At 42.1% G+C, this 23,032-nt stretch overlaps 2 protein-coding genes across 5 annotated transcripts in view; both read right to left on the bottom strand.

Annotated features, from left to right (window-relative positions):
* On the bottom strand, positions 1–9,437 carry JPT2 (Jupiter microtubule associated homolog 2). 2 transcript variants are annotated; one of them, XM_084536346.1, is made up of 6 exons: positions 9,329–9,437; positions 5,655–5,803; positions 5,138–5,280; positions 3,188–3,233; positions 2,259–2,455; positions 1–1,210 (listed from the first exon to the last, which is right to left on the bottom strand). In XM_084536346.1, the coding sequence occupies exons 1-5, from the start codon at positions 9,370–9,372 to the stop codon at positions 2,271–2,273; spliced, it is 567 nt and encodes a 188-aa protein (XP_084392472.1). In that variant the 5' UTR covers positions 9,373–9,437; the 3' UTR covers positions 1–1,210; positions 2,259–2,270. The 2 variants fall into 2 exon arrangements, with proteins under 2 accessions (XP_084392472.1, XP_084392471.1); XM_084536345.1 differs by having other exon boundaries at positions 1–2,455.
* A 1,746-nt stretch (positions 9,438–11,183) lies between these two features.
* Positions 11,184–23,032, bottom strand: part of CRAMP1 (cramped chromatin regulator homolog 1) — a 43,475-nt gene continuing 31,626 nt past the window's right edge. For 2 of the 3 annotated variants that reach the window (XM_084537491.1, XM_084537492.1), the window contains exons 15-21: positions 22,312–22,416; positions 20,838–21,016; positions 20,222–20,302; positions 18,912–19,146; positions 18,465–18,629; positions 17,693–17,838; positions 11,184–15,951 (exon numbers count right to left, since the gene is read on the bottom strand). In XM_084537491.1, the coding sequence (XP_084393617.1) occupies positions 15,787–15,951; positions 17,693–17,838; positions 18,465–18,629; positions 18,912–19,146; positions 20,222–20,302; positions 20,838–21,016; positions 22,312–22,416 (1,076 nt within the window). In that variant the 3' untranslated portion in view covers positions 11,184–15,786. The remainder of the gene's footprint in view (positions 15,952–17,692; positions 17,839–18,464; positions 18,630–18,911; positions 19,147–20,221; positions 20,303–20,837; positions 21,017–22,311; positions 22,417–23,032) is intronic. The other variant, XR_014698397.1, reaches the window with a different exon arrangement.

Genomic DNA, 23,032 nt, shown 5'->3' with positions numbered 1-23,032 from the left:
TGTAGCAAAATACAGAGGTTTATTGAGAAGTGCATGATTAATCATCTGATTTCCAGTCCCCTTCCGTGGCAGAGAAATGTTACCAAATTTACTTGATGAACTGAAAACAGTTTAAATTCCAAAGGAAAAATAAAAACAACACAAAAATGAACAAAATAAACACAGTTTAACCAATTTAAGGCCTTGTTGGAAGTTTGTTTAAAAGACAGGCACTGTAGCCAATGCACTAAAAAATGCCAAGCCTAAGCTCAGTATCCAAGACAGTATCAATTACACCAGACCTTTCAATGCAGAAAGCAACTTCTTGTTGACTTTTCTACCTGGTAACCTCTTAAAAGCCTGTAAAGTAGTACAATAAGATACTGAAGCAGAAGTATCAGACTCAACCAGAGGCAAGACAGCACAGACTCTATAAAAGCTGCTAGGAAATACACATTTAGAAGTAACACAAATTGAATACAGGGTTGAACTTTTTGAAGTTAGAATTCCTGCATTGTTCTCCTGGGGGGGCAAAATAACAGCGAGTCCCAAATTTATCTGAGAGGTACAAAGGCATTGTAATTCCTGCTTTCCATGATTATTTCTACCCTTAGCACTTCCCATACATTTCATTTTCACAATCTGAAAAGGCAACTAAGTCTTCAAGCAGTCATCCACCACTTCTGACGTATACAGAACAGAACAGTCTAATAAGCACCGTAATGACAGAGCTTTTAGCACCGGACCCAGAGACAGTCCCCTCTAAACAGCAGCAGTTTTCAGGGAACCTGGGCTAGTACAGCAGTGGATATACACAGATAAGGCCACTTGTTCTTTGGTGTACCTGAACAACTCCTGTTTTGAATGTCAGATTTAAAAATCGCTACTAAATTCACTGAGCCATCTAAGCAACTAATGTTAGCATTCAATTACCAGAACTCTGAACATGAAAGCTAATTCAGAGAATCAATGATGTGAGCTACCCTCTCCAACATACGCTTCTGCAAAAGAAAGAAAAGCACATCTTCCACATATGATTTAAGATAGCCAGCATGATCAAAAGGTTTGTATTGCTAAAGTCTTTGTTTCTCCAACTATGATAGTCTACAGTATGTCTCAAAACAACTACAACTGTGGTGTGGGGAGAATCCAAGTAGCTTTTCCCCCTTACCAACAGAAATCTGTGTCAGTCAAAGGCAAATCTAAGGCTGACCAAAGACAAGAGAATTCACTAACAGAGTCAGCACAGACAAACAAAAAAAATGCACTGTGGTAAAGACAACAAAACAGTTCTGGTTTCCGCAGTGTACAAAGTAAAAAAAATGTTGCAGAAACTAAGGCATTTCTATACAGGTTGGGTTACCAAAGCTGGCTGGCTAGACATCTCAGTATGTTTTCTACATTCACTGCACATCTTAAGTCGTTTCTCCTCAAAGAACACCATGAGGAGATTGTTTGCACCAACGTCTTTTCCAGGAAGCGTGCAAGCACTCAACCGAGATGCTTTTAAAGTCTTCTAGAATCACCTACACAAACCAGCACATTGGACTGGTATTACCATTCATCAAGAGCTAGTCAGAGTAATCAGCAGATTACTGAAGGCAGCAGAAATGCCTGAATATTCTGAGGAGGGGAACACTAAGACACTTATTAACATTGATGATTTATGAGAGTATAAAAGACTTTCAGCATGATTTGTCTTTGTATCCACAAACATGGTGTTCAGCAAGAAAGAAGAAAAAGAGAACCAAAGACTACAGACACTCAAGAACACAGTAGCACTAGTTGTTCCAGTTGAACGTATTTACATTAAAGTGACTGCAGGTCAACTCATACTGTGAATCTGTGTCCTGTTGCCTAGAGAAAAGCACAGCCTACCTGCTGTGCTTCAGAATATTCCAGATGTGACCTCTGGGTCCCTACCCATTCACACTGTTTTACATGTTGACTGTATGGAAAAGCCTGACTCCACAAGAATGTCCTGAGCCACTGGCAAGCTAAGGGCCTGATGAAGTCACCACAAAGTAGCACTGCTCTTTCACAAAGTTACACTAATGTCCCCCTCTGCCACCCACCCAGGCAGGCAGTCCATACTCATGTCTTCTGCAGGGCACCCTTACCCTCCCCAGCCCTCCCTCCCCAAATCATCAGGTTTCCTTTGCACACACTTTGGCATAACCCTCATCCATCTGCTTAAGAACCTATCCACAAACAATAGTCCATAAACTGACCTCACAACCACAGACAAGACTTTCTGTGCAGACTCCGTTAGTGAAAGCGAACAGATGACCCTAATAGAACGCAATGCTGGATTTTCCACCCGGGGGATTGAGAACTTTGTTGTGAGAGCGTGGCCTTGGCCCTAATCTGGGCTCATGATTGTCTATCTTGGGTTCCGGCTCCTTGCATCGCTCCTCTTTGCCCAGATCTTTTTTCTCACCACCATCTTCCAGCTGTGGTTTGTTGTTTTCTGCAGCTGAACAATAAGAAAAAAGGATTAGACCAACTAGCAGACTGTAGTGAACAAAACTTTTTTGCACACATCATCTTGTCTAGGCTGCATTTTTTCCCCATGCCTCCCATCCACAGTACACTAAGGATGTAGTTTATACCTATTCATTCTTTCCTGAAAGAAACAGGTACTGAAGAAGAATTTCACTTTTATAACAACTCCTTTCTTGCTTCAGCAATCTTTCTAAGGCAGACACGTAGGCCTAGCAATGTACCTTTGGAATTACTTTGGCAGTGTCAGACAATTAAGAGATCCATCAATCAATCCTTTCATACTGCTTGAAAGCAGTGCTCCCATCATTCTTTAACAGTAATTAGCAGAGTAATAACACATTTTGTCAGGCAGCTACTTGTTACTTGCAACTAGAGAAGGCCAAGACTACACACCTGAAGGAAGCAATCTGACAGATACATATGGAATCTCTGTATATATAGAAAAACATTCTACCTACAGTATCAAGCAAAGTAGATATGCAAGCTATATGCACATTATCAAGGCTTGTGCATGGGGTGCTCTCCTCAGTAAGAGAACAATTTCCATGAAGTTACGTGATTCAGTTTCTGACTAAGAGAAGGAAAACCTCTGTTATATAATGCTGAACTTCAGCTTTAGTCTTCTGTTTTTAAGAGGAAAGCATAAGAAACTGTTCCTCAGATCATGTCTTCTCAAAAACAGCAGAGAGTTTCTGTTGCTGACCTTCTGGCTTCTTCGGTGTTTCATCTTCTTTCAAGACAATGTGATCCTGCAATGAAACCAAAAAACTGTCTCAGTATATCACCATCCTCAAACAGTAACTCTGTCACAAGATCTTTTAGAAGTTTTTCCTTTGTTTCTTATCAAAGTTCATACATTTATTATGGTAAAAGCCAACAGCTACAGACACTCTTTTGCACTCCTCAGCCCTTCATCCCCTTTCACCACTTCATAATCCCAAAAGAGCTTCTAGAGTTTAGTTCTACTAGTGGACTCCTACATTACATTCAGGTGCACATCCCAGACAATTCATTGAAACAGATGAACACACTATGCTAATTCGTTAGATACTTCAAGCTTTGCCTGTGATAAGCAGTTCAGTCCAAAGGCACGGAATTACCATTCTTGACAAGTACATAATACCATCCAAGAGAAGTTAAGACAACTTAGAGCAGCTAGCACACAAGCAGCCCTTCAGCACCCAAACTGACATTTGGCAATTACTGTTGTAGGTGAGTAGCAAGAGTGACCCAAACAGCGAGGTAATTCACAAAGCTTTTTAAATCACTTTCCCAATAATGTTAATTGTCAGAAATACAAAACAGTAATTCAGAAAAGCTTCCATGTTTTCCTCACCCACAAAATTCAACTTACTGTAATTGTTGCAAATATGCTACCCCCTTTCCATCCCTGTATCTCCCACAACTTCAATGCTCTAGTTAAATTCAGAGGAGTTTCCAGAGTTCTGTCCTCCCTTTAGTCAGGAAATCACAGGAATTAAAATTTTACATTAAAATAGAAAAAAAAGACTAGCCCCATAAAGGGGTACAGAGGAACAAAACAAAGCCCTCTGCTACTCCAACAGTGCTACTCCCAACCAAATCTAGCTTCCACAGCCTTCCCTCCCCTCCCTTTTCTTATGACTCAACGCCTCCAAATAAACTTGGGAGCATGCATAAAGATCTAGGCAAAAGCCCACTACCCGCACCTTCAAATTTAGGAGGGAAAACTGAAAAAAAAACACTTAGATTTGAGCAATCTTTCCTTCTTAAGGTTCCAAGAAATTTGAGACTACTACTATTTCTTCAGCATAAAGAGTGTCAGCTACATTTCATAGGATGCTAGGTTTTCCTGGTACCTCGCATGTGAAAAACACTGCCAACATGGCAATTATTACTCTAACAGTAGCTACTTAGCATAAGGCAACAGTTGTAAATCCAAATACAGGGCTTTTGAACAGACAAATCAACCCAATGTAACTGGGAACGTTCCCTCCTTTTTTTCCAAAGCCAGATTTGGTCACAACTTTCCAACTTGTACATATCCCAGCTTGAAGACCAACAAATGATACCCGATACAGTAAGATACACTTGTCTGGCACCACAAAATCCATCACATGCTAGACCTGAAACTCAAAGTTGATTATCAGTGTTGATCACTGAAGCTTAATCATCTCCTGCTGAAGTTCTTTCATGTTGAACGTCAATGCATATATTTAAGAGAGGTGAAGACAACAGCAAGGTCACAGGACAATTTTGACTGTAGTTCACTGGTGTACACTGGCTTTCCAGAGTGGGTGTCAACATCACCTCTGCCAAACTGCAGAATACAGGGAAATCTTCTACCCATTTTAAAATACCTCTTGGCTGTGTGCACAGAACTCTATCTGTACCTCACTTATAAGATGACCAAAGGATTCAAAAGCACTTAAAAAAAAAATACACATCTGCAGTGTAATTAGAAGTTTTACCAGAAACTACAGGGCATAATGAGAGTTAATATACCAAAGTTGATAAACTATGAAGAGATTTCAGGAATAACTGCCTAATTTGAGATTACCCCATTCACAATTTAGGTTTGTCATTTAAAAAAAATGCAGGCATTGCTGTGTTGGTAACAAGACTAGAAGATGACTCACTGAGCTTCTCGACTCAGTGAAAAATGTACAAATACCTTAGGCTTGTTTGGGTGTGCTCGCACAACATTGGTAGATACTGGAGACCCAAAGATATCACTTGTCTTCCCACCAGGTGGATTCATACGCGGACGAGGCTGAGCAGTACCAGAATCCTCAAAAATACCACTTTCTTTTCCCCCTGAAAGGCAATTGTTACATTTTTTCCAGATGACTTAGACTTACCACATTATATCAAAAAAATTGCAAGAATTCAGAGACTTCTAGACCTCTGCTATCTAGAGATATCTTGCCTGAAGATAATGGTTGAAATCCCTTGTTACAAGAACTCAGAGAGTCTCAGATTCACAGCTGTACTCATTGCAGCTAACTGATGATAGAATTCTAGAACAGAAGCAGCATCATCATTTCCTAGGCCCCAATTTTACTAAATGTATTCATTTTGTAAAGACACATAATATAAAAAGATAAATATTGTTGTACAGTAGTAACACGAAACCACTTCTGCTTTGCAATTCAGAGCCCAAACATGCTGCAAGAAGAGACTGCACTTACCTGGAGGGTTTGTTCTTTTGGGAAAATTCTGTGGTTCTTCTGATGCTCCAAAGATATTGGATGCCATCCGATGTGGCCTGCTGGAAGAAGAAACTTCTTCTGTACTCCCAAAGAGATTACTAGACCCTCCTCCAGGAGGCTTCAGTACCCTACATCACAGAACAAGAGAAGCAAGAGATGGAAGTGTGTTCAAAACGTACAACGTTCCACATATTTAATGCCCCCTTCGCATTTCCCCTTCTATGTTATGATTGACTATGCTGATTTGAACTTACTTCAGGTAGATCTGTTAAGTCTGTGAAGCATCTACTTTTGAGAAGATGCCCTAATAAAGTATTCTCAAAATATTACCAGCCTCCTAGTCAGCCAACTTGATTGTTATCTGCTATTATTTGGAATGGTCACAACAGTGCTACCAGAAGGAAGGTCTATGCTATCTGTGGTCTTCCAGACAACACAAAAATACTTATGTCTCTGGTATTTTAAAAATAACCACTGCAGTGTCAGTCTACGTTAAATTACATATATTGATTTTGCATCTGACATAAGTCAAACATATCAACTTTTAAATAAAATGAGGTATTTCCTAGCTACTAAATATTTACTAGTTTCAGCCATCTGTTATCATACCAGATGCTGGAGAGTTTAGAATGAAAATCAAAGTGTGAGAAGCTGAATTTTCAGTTGCCAAGATGCACCACCATTAAGATTAGAGCTCTGTACCACAGGTATATCAAACAGATCCTATTAAAAAACGGAGATTACAACAGAATTAGACCAACTTCTTGAAAACCTACTAAAAGTCATGCTTGCCATCAAGTAATAAGTCTCCAGTCAATACCTATGCCTTGTTAATAGACTTAAGTCCTTTCCTAAAAAGGAAAGGAACCATTACCGGAGAGTAGTGTAAATAGAATTAATTGGAGAACTCACAGAAGAAGCATGACAAAGCAATGAACGTGTAGGTATCAAAAACAACCTTCACAGTCATGGCTACCTGGTCAGTTACCCAAAATCTTAGCAGCTGAGCAATACAGTAGCTGAATTACACCTCTTCTAACCTGAAAACCTGATCTGGAACCTAAGCTCACCTTTCCTCTAATACAATGGGAACAATTATAAGTTATAATTGTAACTAAGTCTTGATTATACAATTAGCAAGCTTAATAAAACATGAAAATAAATCCAAAACTAAGTGTTAGTCTTATGTTGTCCTCCTGTTTTTGTCACACACAGCATACATCCTAAAAAACCCTACTCCTGCAACGAGCAAGCTGGAGGAATTGTTTGAGGTGCTCAGGAGGCCCTTTCAAGTCAGCACAAGCAGCATCCCTTTCTCCTAGCATCACCCAGAAAAAATGTTGGAACCCCACAGACATTAAGTGGATTTCCCTCCTCGATTTCTAAAGCTTCCAATTACTAGCGTCCTTCCAATTATTCCAGAACAAAATAAACATTCAAGCAACAGCAACACCGAGTCCATAGAACCCTAAATAATGCCAAGACATTCACAGGAACTGCCAAAAATAACCTAGAAGTATAGCAACAAACTCTTCCCACTTCTGGTTTCACAGATGTGACAGGGTTTTGCACTCCCTCACTTTAGCCAAAAACCAGGAGAACACAAAGTTGTTTTGTTTCTGCACAGACTCTAGGGCAGCGTTGGCCTCCTCATACTTCCAAGTTCCACTTGCTTCTAGATCCGAGTGAGACAGTCAGGTCACACAGGAACACGTCCAGGTGGGTTTTGAATGTCTCCCAAAAAGGAGACCTCACAACCCCCCTGGGCCTGCTCCAGCGCTCTGTCACCCTCACCGAGAAGTTTCTTCCCATATTTAAGCGGAACCTCCCACGTTCCAGCTTGCACCCATTGCCCTTTATCCTATCATTAGACGCCACCAAGACGAGCCTGGCTCCATCCTCCTGACACTTGCCCTTTACATATTTATAAACATTAACGAGGTCTCCCCTCAGTTTCCTCTTCTCCAAGTTGAACAGACCCAGGGAGGTGCTCCACTCCCTTAATCATCCTCGTGGCTCGGTGCTGGACTCTCTCAAGCAGACAAATTCAGCATACACTTTATAGTCATTTTAGCTTATATTTCTATACCAGTTTATACTGCAATACTTTTTGTGCCTCATAGCTAGAGAATTTGGATCTTTTCTCTTTCAGGGGTAGGGGAGCAGAGAGGAAGCTGTGGTGTTTTTTATTTTTCTCTTTTAAACAGTAATAATAAAACTTATTCTGTGCAATTTAAATCTGCCCCTTCTCGCCCAGACCAGAACTCTGTCAATTCATCTCAAACAGCTAAATTAGGAACCTACCCCGTAAGTTTAGAAGCCTCTACAAATTGCTTTGTTCTCTCCTGGCAGGCTTGAAGAATTTTAATTAGGTTTTGTGGTCTTTTTTGCTACACTCAAACACCCCTGAATTTGAATTTTCTTCCCTAATTAAACCTCTCAGCCAACCTCTGGAAGGGGTGCCAAGACTCAACCATTACTGCAAGACACTGACTAAATAAATATTTTTATATAAAAGATAGATCTATAATTATATACAACTGAAAGCAGAACAATGAATTCCTGCCTTTCGGAGTGCTCTAGTGAAGGCAGAAGAGGACAGTTGCTTTGTGCATCAGAGACCCTCACTGGGATAACCAGCAGAAGGGCAATCAGAAAGCAGGCACCGAGGTTTGGAACACCAACAGAGCCCCAAAAGTTGCAGGCCAGCTTCTGCTTTTAGATCAGTACAAATTCCCTGCCGATTAAATACCTCCCTCATCTTATAAGCAAGCAGCAAGCTTTGTTCAGTCAATCCTCCTACTGAGCTGAAAGCCCTGCAGTATTTTGCAATAGCACTGATGGGGAGGACGTGTGCTATATTGTTATATTTCCCAAGTGGCTACCAGTTAAGACAACATTTAATGTTTTCAGCTCCACAGAGTAGCTGTGAAACTGCTCGTACACTCAATAAATTGAGGGTACAGGAAAGCAAGGCATTTGTATAGCCTACATCAGCAGGATGGTGAGAGCAATCTGCCCTGCTTTGTCCTCAAAGCAACAACAATTAAACATGCAATTTGGTTTTATCTTGGAACAGCAAAACTTTTAAAGAACACAAAACTTCATCACGAAGGTTTAACAGCAACCAGACCATGCAGTCAGTTTCTCGCAGCAAACAGCAGCGGGCCGGCAGCGCTCGCTACATCACCGTGCACTGCCCTGGATGGCCGAAGACCACCACCTCTCCGTCTGAGGACCGAGCAGAGCGTGCTTTGGGAAGAAAACATCCTATAAAGCCCTGCCACGGCTTAACAGCAGAACAAAGCCGAACCCAAAGCCCCCCCCCGGCTGCCGGACGCTTCCTTCCCCGGGCCGGCTTTAACCGCCCCAGCCCCGCGGCCCCGCCAGGGGGAGGGGATTTTTAAGCCGCTTCCGCGGGTCGGTGCCGGACCCGGTGAGAGGCGCCCCGGGCCCGCCCAGCTCCCTCCTCGCGGCCGGGGACGGAGCCGGGCCCCGCTGCAGCCCGGCCGCCCCCCGTGAGGCGAGGCCCGGCGGGGCCCCCCCGCCCTCAGCGCCGCGCCTCAGGCCGCCCCCAGCCCCGAACAAAGCCCCGCCGGGGACCCCCCCCCGCCGCCCGGCCCCTGCCGGCTCCCCGCTCTCCGCCGCCCCACCTGGAGCTGGGCTTGGCAGCGTCGGCCTCCGGGCCCTGGAACATGGCAGCAGCCGGGCTCGCAGCGCTGCGCCGCGCCTCACCGGGGAGCAGGTAGAGCCGGCCGCCCCGCCCCCGCCCCCTCCCCGCCCTACCATTGGTTGATGCGGCTGCCCATCACGCGGATCCGCCTATCGGACGCGGCTCGCCCCCTCGGGGTCCCGCCTGTCCGGTCAGCCTCGCGGCGGGAGGGAAGATTGAAAAGGACCCGCGCCGGCGCTCGTCCTGGTTTTGCTCCCATTGGAGGCGCTGCACGTCCGTCAAGGGGAAGCGGCAGAGGGATTGGCTGGGAGGAAGGAAGGGCGGGCAGAGCGGAGGGAGGAGGCTTAAAAGGGCGGAGGGCGGCGGCCGGCCCTGGGCGCGGCTGCTGCGCGTGGCGGTGCCGTGGGGTCCCCGTGCCCGGGGCGCGTGAGGGGGGAGCTGCTGGGGGGGGGGGGGGGGGGGGTCAGGTCCTTCCCACCGGGAATCGGGGAATGTCCCGAGCTGGAAGGGACCCACAGGGACCGAGTCCAGCTCCCGGACCCACACAACTCTGCCCAAAATTCAGACCGTGGGACTGAGAGCACAGTCCCAACGGTGCCGTGACTGCGTCCCTGGGGAGCTTGTTCCAGTGTGCACCCACCCGCTCAGTGAAGAGCCTCTTCCTGATGTCCAGCCTAAACCTCCCCTGCCTCAGCTTGACACCATTCCCTTGGTCCTATCACTGGTGATTAAGGAGAACAGATCAGTGCCTGGCGCTCCACTCCCCCTCATGAGGAAGGTACAGGTCACCATGAGGTCCCCCCTCAGCCTCCTCCAGGCTGAACATGCCCAGTGCCCTCAGTTGCTCCTCATCCATCTTCCTCTCTAGGCCCTTCACCATCTTCGTCGCCCTCCTCTGGACACTCTCCAACAGTTCGAAGTCCTTTTTGTGCTGTGGTGCCCAGAACTGCACACAGCGCTCGAGGTGAGGCTGCACCAGCACAGAGCAGAGTGGGACAATCGCCTCCCTGGACTGATCAGCAATTCCGTGCTTAATCAATGCATAATTACCTAAAGCTGCCCTTGGATGGTGCAGACCAAATGCTGAAACACACACAAAACAGAATCAGATCAATTAGTAACACAATTCAGGATAACTCAGGTTGAAAGGAACCGCAGGAGGTCTCCAATCCAACCATCTTCTCCAAGCAGGCTGAGGGAGCTCTGCCATCAGGCCGTTTCCTCAGGGCTGCATTCACTTGTCTTGAAGAGCTCTGCAGACAGACACTGCACACACCTCTCTGGGCAGCCTGTTCCCCTGCCTGCCTGGCCTCAGGGTGGAAACTTCTTGCTGTAGAGATTATACAAACACAATGGCATAAAGTTTTTATTGCAGCTAAGCTCCTGCTTATCCTCAGTCATGACGATGTGCTGGGGCGTGTCTGTGTGGATAGGGGGAAATCAGGACGATATGCAGATCCTTTGGCTTTTTTTTCCCCTTGTTATTGGTAACCACTGTCAAACATAGGAGATTCAGGACAGAGAGCCCCCTGCTTTGACTCATTATGTTCGCCGTTAGGGGATGCTATGGGGAACGGAAGCTGGAAGGCATAAAAAAGAACTACACAACCCAAAAATCAAAACATTCTCTCACCCTGGTGAAAATCATGACAATTTGGGGATGGGAGATGATGGAAATTATGGCATTGAGTTCACTGGAACCAGAATTTCACCTTGAAAAACTCAGCATTATGGACACACTTTTATCCCCAGGATTCTAATGGGGTCATTACTACGTACGTGGAAGTTAAATGGAAGATTTGATAGGATATGAACTGCAAATAACACACTGGACATGAGTTAGACCAAGTATTAGTATGTATTTATGCACAAGAATAAAAACAGCTTTACAAGTTGAATTGGAAATTTAAACAGAGGAAGTTTAACAGCTTTTGTATATTATATTAAATAACCAAAACACCTTTTTCCAAAATTGGTAAAGAATAAATAATATAATTTACAATATGGTACAAAAAATAATCAGTAAGGACAGGCATTCTGCTTTATACATACACTATATAGGTATATTTATAATCTATAAAACAAATTCACATCTCAAACAAGCCAGAAACCTTAGATGATATGGCTTAACTATTATTAAAAGAAACAGCATTAAATTTTGCTGCCAGAACCATAAGCTCTAAAGCAGTTATCATGTTTCAATAATTAATGATAACTTATTGCCGTAGTGCTTGCCAAGGTTTCACTTAGTTAACATTTACAAATTGCTGTCAAATTAAGAGATTCAAAGGTTTGAAAAGTTTTTTTCTTTCTTAAAAAAACAAACAAACAAAAACAACAACAACAAAAAAGTGCAGTACTTTTCTCATAAATTCATCCAAAGTCTGAGTGTAAAGAACAAAATGCAACTTAATTTCCACTCTGGGACCTGTGGAGTCAGTAAATTAGATGTTTTTATAAGTGTAGATTTCATCCAAGCTATTTAATTCAATTTAGAAACATAAAGAAGGGTGTCAAGGAAAGGCTTAGCAATGCCATATTAAAAACAATCATCATTCCTATGCTTAATAGATTTAGTGATAAAGGATAAAATGAATTGTGTGGCTAATCAGGATGCAACCCCCAGAAGAAAACCCACTATTAATGTGCACACAGGTAGATCTAATTCTTAGGATGTAGTACTGCTTTTCACCCAGACTATTATGACAACAAATACTGAATTTTCTGCCACTCACCTTGCTGAACTACTCCGAACTTCCTTATTGTACATACAGCTGCTAAACCAACATGGGGCAAGCCATTCAGAAGTTTACAAATAAAACCAGTAGAAACTAAAGCCTTAGAGCAAATAATACTAGAACTGGAGGTTCTTAGTGTCCATTTGTCCTCTCCAACTGCCTTACAGTGTCTCAGGCAGCTATTAAGCTACCAAAGTTACACTTAACTTTAAAAAAAAAAAAAAAAAAAAAAAAAAACTGCCCAAATTTCAGTGTAGCTTGCTTGAATGTTTGCTTAGGATAAGCTGACATTGTTACAAACATGAATCCTCTTACTTTTGCTGGGGAAGCTGAAAAAATTAAACTTGAAACAAATTTTGGGTTTTCCCAATATACGTGTGTGGGTGTATACGCATGCACAAACAGATGTACGTACACACATCCACCCACCAATTTTTCCCTTAGCAGTCCTAGGCACAAATTAACAATAGGTATGTAAAGCACATCCACAGAGAATCCAGTACTGGTGGAGTTAGATGTGTGTTTAAGTGAGTTTTCATGTAGTAAGGGTAACAAATTCTGCATCAATTCAAAGTTATCACAACGATCTAAGTTATTTTCAAGTTTTTCCCTGATAAAACCTCCTTGTCCTGAAAATGCAGTTTGCAGAACATTACACTTCTGGAATCAGAAACCAAATATGGAAGGCAGGACTGTTTCGGAGCTTCAAGTCTCAAAAGACAGGACCACAAAGAGAATTTGGTGCAAGAAAAGATGTCAAACTGTTTCGTAATCAAAACTTTTAAGAGGCTGACGCTAAACACGTTTCTAATCACAGCGTTGATGCTGAACTGATTTCTGTCATTTCCACTTTATTACTTGGTGGTCCCAAGTCTACTTGCAATGGTTCAGAATATTAAATTTTTTTGATCTCGTGGCATCAGTAAGAACAGCCACCATGCTGACATTCATTCTGCATTATTATTATTCCCCTCTGGCCACTGAATGGGCTGAGAAGGGGCAACCTGACAGCTCCCTGTATCAGATGGCAGAAACTCTTCACATACCTTGATGAAATGCTCTGCCATACGGTGCAGCAACACCGGAACTTACTGTAGGCAATCTAAAAGTCAAAATTAGCGTGGAATCCACTTAACTGCTGTCATGGGTAGAAATATTTGTCAAGCTACCTAAATACATCAGAGACCATCAAGCTAGTCTTTCAGTATTTTAAAGTTTAAGAATGAGTTCAGATTTTTTGTTTATAATACAGTACTTCATACTAGAATACATCACATCCTCCTGCATGTCCTGTAATCCATAGCCACAGCTACATGAGGAGTCCTCTACTTCTGTCCTGCAAGTCTGAAGGATTCGGAGGTACAGCATATAGGATAACCAGCATTACTTATGTAAGAAGCCAAAACTGATAGGAGACACTCTGGGAAAGACTGAATCAAAACATGTAAAACTGAGAACTTTTAGGGTGAGTGACTCTTGAGATTAATGGACATCCTCTCCACACCAAGGGTGAATGCTCAGAATCACATACTCCTCAGCATTCATTCTTCTGACATCATTCAACTTTTTATGTTCCAGGTTAACATGATTTCCTGATAACTGCATCACCAAACAACACTCTGTAAGGATAACGAAAGAGAAATAATCACCAAAGGACTTAACATCCCATGTGACATGGACAAAGTAGAAAGTTAGCCCACAGGTACAAAACTCTGTTTTTCGAGTCATGACTGTCTTCTTGCTAGTACTAAAGGCTTGACTCCCAGTTGGGAACAGCTGTTCATACTAATGCTGTTTTACATAGGTCTGTGGTTCCTGTATCGGAGAATGTAGCAACCTTTTACGTGGGGTCCTGGAATGTCATACAAATCTCAGTACTTCTTGATTGACATTGGTGAAGTTGCTCTGGGCCACACAAAAGGTGCATCAGAAAACTTGTGACATTTTCTTTAAATGACAAAGAGCGTAAGGCAAACCATGTAGCAGTAAAACAAAATCTTCCTAAGCAGGGTAAAGTGACTGGGAAAACAGCAAATCCAATCAGTGCATCATGAGCAAGGTTACGAGCAGAAACTCCCAGTCAAATGCCTTGTAAAAGCATCTAAAGGCAGGCAGAATTCCATCCACCAAGTATAGTGCAAGTTGGGAAAATGAACCCCTGATAATAGAGATGGAGTTTTATTATTTATTAATAATATAAAGTTGAGGTTTATACAGGGCTATGCCCTTGGAGGATAAGTTCAGAGCAACTTAAAATAGCCAAGGGACATCCTCTCAATGGAGAAGCAGACAAGTGCTTAAAAAAAGGGGCACAGTAAAGGTATTCTCTCTCAGGACTGGTAGGAAAGGAAATAGGAAAAGTCTCCTGAGTTATAAAGGCAGAACTGAAGGAAAACCAGCTGTAATTTTAGATTCCTTTCAAACAACTGGAATCAGATCTGTGTCTTTCAGATACTAAAACACTACAATTAAATGCATAGGGATTTAGCAGAGGGGGATCCAGATCCATTAGTGCCTGGGAGTGACTATAGTGAAAAACGATGCCCTGAGGTACTACAGAGTACCTGGAATTCATAGAACAAGGAAGAAACAAGGACGGACCAAGGGGTTAAACGAGGACTTGACACCCCTCCTCTTCATGACACAAGACAGATAGACAGATTTCAACAACTTTAGCATTAAAATATTATTTGTATCTATAGATTACAATATTTTTTTCCTATTTCCTCTCCTGGGAAAATTCTCAGGTATTGTGTTTTGTTTTTTTTTTTTTGAGAAAGATGGCAATATATACAGGTTTCCAGCACAGCCAAGACTACTAATGATAAAGCTTTCATAGTGATTCCAATAAGTTGTTTTGCAGTTTCTCCTGACTTGAAAAGCAACCGTTCTTCAGGGAAAGCAGGAGAGCACTCTCCCGCTCATGGAATGAACCGTGCAATGTGGTGAAGAATCTCAAAGGTGGAAAATACGAGTGCAGTCAGAAGGACGATTGTGACATTTGATGGGGTTTAAAAATAGAGGACACTCCCTAGGGATCCACACAATCTGGGAGTAGGGTGAAGCAGAGCTCTCCTACAAAACAAAAAAGCAGGTGTATGCCCCTGCTGGAACGGTCAAACAAACCATAGCCAAAGAAACAGAATGGTCTATAGAAATGAAGCATCACAGAGTTGCAGCGTCTTTGAAGAGAGTGCAACAAACTTCAGTTTGACTGATTTCATAAAAAGAGTGCCAACTAGGACATGTCAAGATGCAAAACAGTTTCCATACCTACCCGCACCCTTCATCCTCCACAACTTCAATGTGGATTCCAAATCATGGCATTTCGAGTACTATGCAAAAACAACTCATGTAGGGGAGCTTCTGGCAATACCTGCTTGAGCTTCTTGCCTAGGCCGTTCCAAAGTACAAGTTCAGGACTGTCCTGTAAGCTTGCCATCTTACATCACTGATGCAGGGGACGCACCATTCCTATAATAATACTCCATGTTTTGTTGTTCCCGGTATATTGCACATTCCAGGACCTGCAAGTACTTCTTCAGACCTTGAAGACAACGCTTCTCTTTTAGAAAGAAGTGCACAAGACAGGGATAACTGAGCCTCAGCTGCTTCTCTGCAATCGGCCCTTGCCATGAACCAGCACTGCAAGCTCCAAATTAAGCTAAACAGTCTACACCAGCCTGCTGGTATCAACCACTCACTGTGAGAGATCCCCAATGGGGGGCCCACCACCTCCTCCATCAAACAGAATTTCCCTGCGGGTTGGCTCAGGTATCGACAGTTCCTGGGCAAGGTCATTAAAACGAGATATGTAATCTATGCTGTTCTCATTCATCATGCAAGCCAGCTGGGAATCCACCACCTAGAAGAGAGATGACAGAAAAGAAGAGCTACATGTCAGTGGAAATTTCATAGAGTTGTTTGAGTTGTAAGGGGGGTTTTGTGATCATCTTGTCCAACCCTCCGGCTCATCAAGGTCAACAAGAATAGGTTGCCTTGTTGTCCAGTTGGTTTCTGAGCATCTCCACAGATGGAGACTCCACAACCTCTCTGGGCAACCTGTTCCAGTGTTTAATCACCCACACAATAAAAAAATTCCTAGAATAGAATAGAATGAATAGAATTTCATGTGTTTCTATTTTTGCCTGCCACCTCTCGTCCTTCATTCCCAGCCTCCTCATATGAAGGGAGCACTTTATCTCACTTGATCTGAGTAAGAGAATAGCTCTTACCTGTGGCTAAATGGAAGCCTCTCAAAAAAATACATAAATAAATAAATAAATAAAACAATCTGAATGGACCTTACCTGAACATCCTTAATTCAGCATTAAAGTACACTAGTTGTTATGCAAAAACTTTATAGACATTGCATTCTACGCAATACCTGCATTTGTAAATAAAGCTTGACTCTGCAGGACATTTAATAAAATGCCTTTCAAATTTCTCCCATCATTAAAGCTATTTTAAAAGGATACTCTAAATACACCTAACGCAAACCCACATCTGCCACAACAACAAAACACTACATCTGCTCTGGTGTGCTTAAAATTGCAGCTGAACCCATTTTTCCCTGAAGGCAGTTTGTTAGATCAGGGGCTGCAGGGTCACTTCAAGCCCACACAGACAGATCATCATACATGCCCTGCATGAACACACACACAAACGTGTGCATGCCACTCAACAGCTTCTCGCAAGGTAGCAGAATGTCTGAATTTATACCAAGAAAACAGACCAGCTTCCTCGGGCTTTACCTCCACTAGTCTCGAAAAGTTCTTAAGATGGAGACTGCACAACCAGACTGGGCAACCTGTTTCACCACCCGTTTCCCCTCAAGGTGAAGAGGTTTTCCTTTCCAGGCTCTGTAGTCAGAACCTCTCGGTTCAGCTTTTGCCTGTTCCTGCTACTGTTCCTTTGTTACAGTGAAGGCCCTGACTACATTTTCTTGATGACTTCCCACAAGTACAGGAAGGAAGCTATTGAGTCCCCCACACCTGAAGCCTTCTCCAGGTTGCAGCAGCCTAGTACCATCAGCCGCTCCTCACAGATAGAGGCTTCAGCCCGCTCATGATCCTGATGGCCCTTCGCTTATCTTGATCCAGTTTATCTACGTCTTTTCCCGTATCAGGGGCTCAAAACTGGTTCACAATATTCTAGATGTGGTCTCACAGCAATTCTGTAGAGTCAGATGATCGTTTTTCTTCAGTCTACTAGCTATACTTAGGCTAAGACAGCCCAAAACATTGCTGTCTTTGCTGCCACAGCACATCTTGGCTCACATTCAGCTCGCTGAACAAAGTAGAACACACATCCAAAGATAAAAACTCTGTCAAAACAAAAATATGGCCAACAAGGCAAATACAACCTCCTCCAGCAAAAAGAGCCTGGGTCAAAGATGCTCACAACAGTTTCATGCACCAGCCCTGGTGTAGTACACCCCAAGATCATTTTGCATCTTTCAGTTAAGACTGTAACTTTGTTAAGCTACAGTGCAGATGTCAAAATATCTTTGCCGTAAGTATCTTGGGAAGGTATGATGGGTAATATGCAGTAACACTGCACTAAAAAAGGAAACAAAACCATCCAAATGTAATTCGATGACATACCTCTGCTACATCTGCCAGAGATCGTGATACAAAAGAGTCCCGGGAGTTTCCATCCAGAAGGCTAGGTCCCAGTAAGGAGGTGCCACTGGCAGTCCCAACAGGAGTTGGCAACATTTTTCGTCCCTTTTCAGGGGAGATGAAACTTGCTATAAAGAACAGGCACATCAGTAAGTCACTGTACTGAAAGTTTGCAAATGGGAAGACAAATAGAAGAACAAGGAAACTGCAAATGAAGGATGACTACCCATTTCTTCTATCTCCTAAAATTTACATGTTGCCAGTATGAACACCATCAGCAGCTTGCTAAGAGTACAGACTCATTACACTTGCCTCATTAAGTGCTAGCTCAAAAACCAACCAAAGAAACAAACAAAACTAAACAAAACAACAACCCAAAAAATAAACTCCATGATCTCATCTCTGAGATTAGGCTCACCAAACACAGCAAATTTCCAAGAGCAGAGCCAAGGGCATCTTTTCATTTTGGCAGAACAGCCAAAATATCTCAACTTAGATGATGAGTCAGGCTCCAAGCAGAGTACGAAGTACCACCAAAGCATTATTTACTGCAAGATAAGGGCTCTTGCTTTAGTTTAGCAACAGGATCTTTTCAGGAACAGATTTATGAAGAGAAAGAAAATGCACTCAAAGGCAATGCCATACTAACAAGTAGTAAAGGAAAAATTCCACACGTCCTACTAACTTGACTATTTTCTAAAGGAATGAGTTCTAATTGTGCTTCTTTTTCATTTCCCTATGTACCAGCACTTACAAAACAAGCTGCTGAGAGACGAGTCTGTGGAGTCATTGGGGTACCACTGGGGATCATGGCTGGGAGAGGCAATCCAGTTCTGTTGAGGACTACTGGATGGGGACGGAAGACTTTTGGAGCTGTCACTACCATTCAGCTTTGCAGGGGAGAGAGAAACACCTTCACCTGTAAGCCAACATCAGGAATCACTGGTTCAGTCAATGAGGTTAAGTTACAGGACACTGCATCAATTTATGTTCAAAAAAAAACAACCAAAAAAACCCAAATACATTAGAAAAGACAGGCCAGCCACAGTCATATTTCCAACAGATATATTTAAAAAAAAAAATCAAAAAACTGCTTCCCCAAATTTTCTGCTGACATGCACGATGACAAGGATTTTTTTATTATTTATTTATTATTATTTTTTTAAGTTAACAGGAAGACTTCAGCTAAGCTCAGACTTACTGTATTGCCCAGAGCTGATAGCTATTTCAATGATAGAATCACTGATTTGAGTGGCAGGTTCTCCTTGAGAAAGCACATCTTCAGGTGGTCCAGGCAGAGAGATATCCAAGAGAGCAGAAACATTGGGAGGAGAGAGCCGGGTACTGGAAGCCTCTGATGAGGGTAGTGGAGGAGTGGAAAGGCCATTTTGGAGGGGAGTCTTGGACAATTCTGATAGAGAAAGAACTGATGTGCCCTGGTACAAGAAACAGAGATAATTGCTCATGAATTCATGAAGAACTTGGATATGTCTGAAAAACAGCACCTTAACTCCTAAGCATTGGATTAATATCAGACTTTTAAAAAGACTAATAACCCAACAGAATATATATATTTTTTTCCACGGATCCAAAAATACTTCAAAGTATTCTTCTCAGTTACAGAAGAGCAATTGATCCCATATTTTGGATATCCACTTCTAAGGGTAATTCATATTCTTCTTATAAAAAATGTCTAAGTATGAACTGATACTCTTCAGCCCATATCCTGCCAAATCATCTGAAAAAAGTATGGGTCCATAACACCTCAGAGGAATTTAATACAGTCTACGTAACAGAAATAAGCATCCATACATAATAATAAAACGAACATGATTTTGAGGAATCTACATGATAGTTCTTAAGAATTATAATATCTGCCTTTGTATAGGCAAACAACCTGTAGCTTAGAGTATACATATTTTAAAAGACTAACTCATTTCTCCTTAGAGCCAGACTTCCCAAAAATCAATGGGCTTTTGTAAGGAGTCTAGATTCTACTACCCCTTAACAGAACTGTTTGTGATTTTTTTCTGATGTAGTACAAAGTGAGTAATGTTTTGAAAATGTGATTGCCATTACTAGTTAGATGCCCTTGTTCCTCAGTAATCGTATACCATTATTGCTGTTTTGTGGAAAGTGACAGAAGTCCTGCACATGGGAAGGAACACTTCCACGCACCAACATATTCCAGGGTCCCACCAGCTGGAAAGCAGCTTTGCAGAAAAGGACATGGGTGTCCTGGTAGATGTCAAGCTGAACATGAGTCAGACATGTGCCCAAGTCAGAGCTTGTCAGATTTACTTTGCTTTTTTAGAGAATGCCCCCCAAAAAAATTTAAACAACTTTCCTGACATTCTTTTTTAAAATTTACTCCAATGGTAGACTTCCATTCCTACAAAACAATAATGATGGTATACAACTACTGCGGAACAAAGGCATCTAACTAGTAATAGCAGTGGTGTTTTAAAACATTACCTATTTGATACAGCTTTCTTTCAACACATACTCTACCTGGAAACCATCAGCAACTGCCTCCTGCTCATGCCGTGTTGGTAAGCTTATAAACGGAACGCGACACCCAGGGCCTGAGCTCTAGAAACAACAACAGGAATCACGTGAGTGAAACTTTTATAGGAGATGGTGAAAATATAGTTGGGGAGATAAGAGACAGGTGCGTATCACCATTTATGCATGCTCTTTCTATATACCCCACCTTTCAAAACAGTCCATTAACTGCCTGAGAAAATGACAGAGGCAATCGTGTATCAGGATCTCAGTAAACGAGGCTAGCAATGGGAAGTCAGTTTCCATTCCAAATGCAACCCCAAAAGTTCATGTTTTGCCCCCAGATTCCCTTCTGAGTCACTGTCCCTTGATATACCACTGTTTCTTTTCAAGCCCAGATTTCTGAATGACCAACTTCAACAGTCTAACAGTTGAAAGGTATTCTATGGGATAGAAATCTGCTCAGCGCAGTGATGATTTGATCCCTTAAACTCCTAAATACATGTGTTAAACAGCAAGCCCCAGGCGAAGGCTCACTGGAGAATCATTACTAATACAGCTTTCCACACAACGGAAAAGCAAGACATTTAGCTCCTTCAAAAGGCATGCTCAGGGGACTGACCTCCACTGTGGTGATGGAGCCTCCGTTCTGATGCGCTGCTGTTGACTCCTGCCCTGTTACTACCGTGGTCACTCTGTCTGGTGACAACGGAGATACACCGGGCAAACCATCTGCATCCAGGACAGGCACGGGGCTACCAGGGATTATACCAGCACTTTTAGCTGCCAAGTCAATAGCACCTTTTGTGAAACAAACAAGCAAAAAACACATTACAGGCCTTTTACTCGCACAATTACTTTGTTGTGACTCTTCTAAAAATATTTTTTAAGATATTGGCCAGCAAGTCAAAACTTAACACATGCAAGAAGCAAACATGGTTATTATACGATCAGCTATATCAATTGTTCTTCCTCACGAAGTGCAACTTTTCTTTTAGCTGAACATTTGTAATTCTTCTACCCTGCTCCAATCAGCTACATCAAAACAGTTTAGAGAAACATCCCAGTTCTCCTCCTTCTCACTATTTTTAAATATTTTTTTTTTTGTCATGAAAATATTTAAGTTGTCGGTTATGAAATTCCTAGAAATGTCCTATGGTTTAACAGAGAAACTTTAAAAACAACATAGCCTTATTTTTATTTATTTTTTTTCATCTTGCCCTTATCATCAGTTTAGCCTCAATATATAAACTTACGTTGTTGCAGGGTCAACATCACGCAGAACTTTTAAAATCTCAAGATTTTAAACTTTTTAAAAGTTTAAAAGTGTGGGTTTTTTTCCCCCCTCAAGATTTTAAACTTTTTTAAAACTCAAGATACCTGAATCATAGAATGGTTTGGGTTGGAAGGGACCTCAAAGATCACCTAGTTCCAATCCTCCACCTCCATCTAGTTCCCTGCCCTGGCAGGAACACCTGCCATTAGGCCAGGCTGCTCAAAGCCCCATCCAACCTGCCCTTAAACACTTCCATGGATGGGGCACCACAGCTTCTCTAGGCAGATGTCTTCTCATCACACAGAATTGTCTAAGCCTGCTGTAAGCCACCAAGGCAGTGACTGCTTTCACCTCACCAATCATTCTAATTGTGGGACCCCTTTTTTGTTGCAAGACTGTATTTGCTTGGGGTGCTCTGGCATTTTACTTTCTTGTAGAATTCATAATCCCATGTTAGTAGATATAGTGTTTATAACTTTATTTGAAAAGGGATCTTGACATGTTTGAAAGTGGCCTTACAGAACAAAAGCAGAACAAAACAAACAACAAAATCACACAAGTCCTCAGCTTCAGTTACAAATTCTAAATCCTTTCTTAGCAAGCAGCTCAGACACACCAAAGGAACCCAGTTTGGATTGTCCCACAACTGACTTCATCCTTTCTCCAGCCACAAAGCCAGCAAGTAAGATATCATTAACACAACCATTTTCTTTAACTTTAAAAGGCACTAACAATTTTTACACAGGAAAAAGAAATGAACAACACAACATCACACATACCATGAAAGACTAACTCTCATTCTTTTTAAGGAATGACTTACTAGACAGGTGGTTGGTAGCCTGTGTTGGAAGAACTTTGGGCACAATGGGACGAGAAACAGCAGCTTTTGTCAGTGAGGACTGGATCGGCCGAAATGAACCTCTCCCTGTGGTGAAGAATGAAATACCTCTCAAACAAATGAGATCTACCATCTTTAAAGCAGAGCACAACACAGTTTAGTGGAAGCAAAATAAATACATTTCAAGCAGCACTGAACTTCCATGAATGCAAATAGTGGAGAAAATTAAACAAGACTTAAATAGTAATGCAAGCTAACCAGTGCCTTATCACAAAAATGCAACAGCAAACTGTTAGTTGAAGCTGCTTTCCTCATTTTAAATGAGGGTAACTTTTAAGCTCTAGTGTTGAGTTTGAGAGATTCAAGCTGAGATGAGACAATATCTTGAGATGTTATCTTGAGACATCAAGAGTAGTCTAACAGCAGGAAAGGACAAATGGACAATATATTGCTTATACCGTATGAAATTTAAACAGTATCTCAGGTGCTAGGAAAGGTTTATTACAAAATCTAAACAAGTTATTACATCCTGTAGAAAAAAAAAAATCTTATCTTAGTGATTTATTCCAAATTGTCTCCTTGTACAGACCTCCTCACTCTTCCCCATTTTCAATGATGGGAAATGGAAGAAAAATAATTCTATTGTAACCATGACTTGCTTAACAATGATCCAGGACAACAATTCTGTCATCTTGTAGAAGTG

Source organism: Aythya ferina (genome assembly GCF_964211825.1).
Source record: "Aythya ferina genome assembly, chromosome: 15".
Classification (NCBI taxonomy): Eukaryota; Metazoa; Chordata; class Aves; order Anseriformes; family Anatidae; genus Aythya; species Aythya ferina.
Note: the sequence above shows the minus strand (reverse complement) of the source record. Positions and strands in the feature narration are given on the sequence as shown.

Excerpts from the sequence above, each read along its gene's own strand:
- JPT2 (XM_084536345.1), bottom strand. The coding sequence starts at position 9,372 with ATGTTCCAGGGCCCGGAGGCCGACGCTGCCAAGCCCAGCTCCAG. Across the intron at positions 5,804-9,328 it reads GCTGCCAAGCCCAGCTCCAG|GGTACTGAAGCCTCCTGGAG; the intron begins GTGGGGCGGCGG and ends TCTGTGATGTAG. Across the intron at positions 5,281-5,654 it reads CAAAAGAACAAACCCTCCAG|GGGGAAAAGAAAGTGGTATT; the intron begins GTAAGTGCAGTC and ends ATTGCCTTTCAG.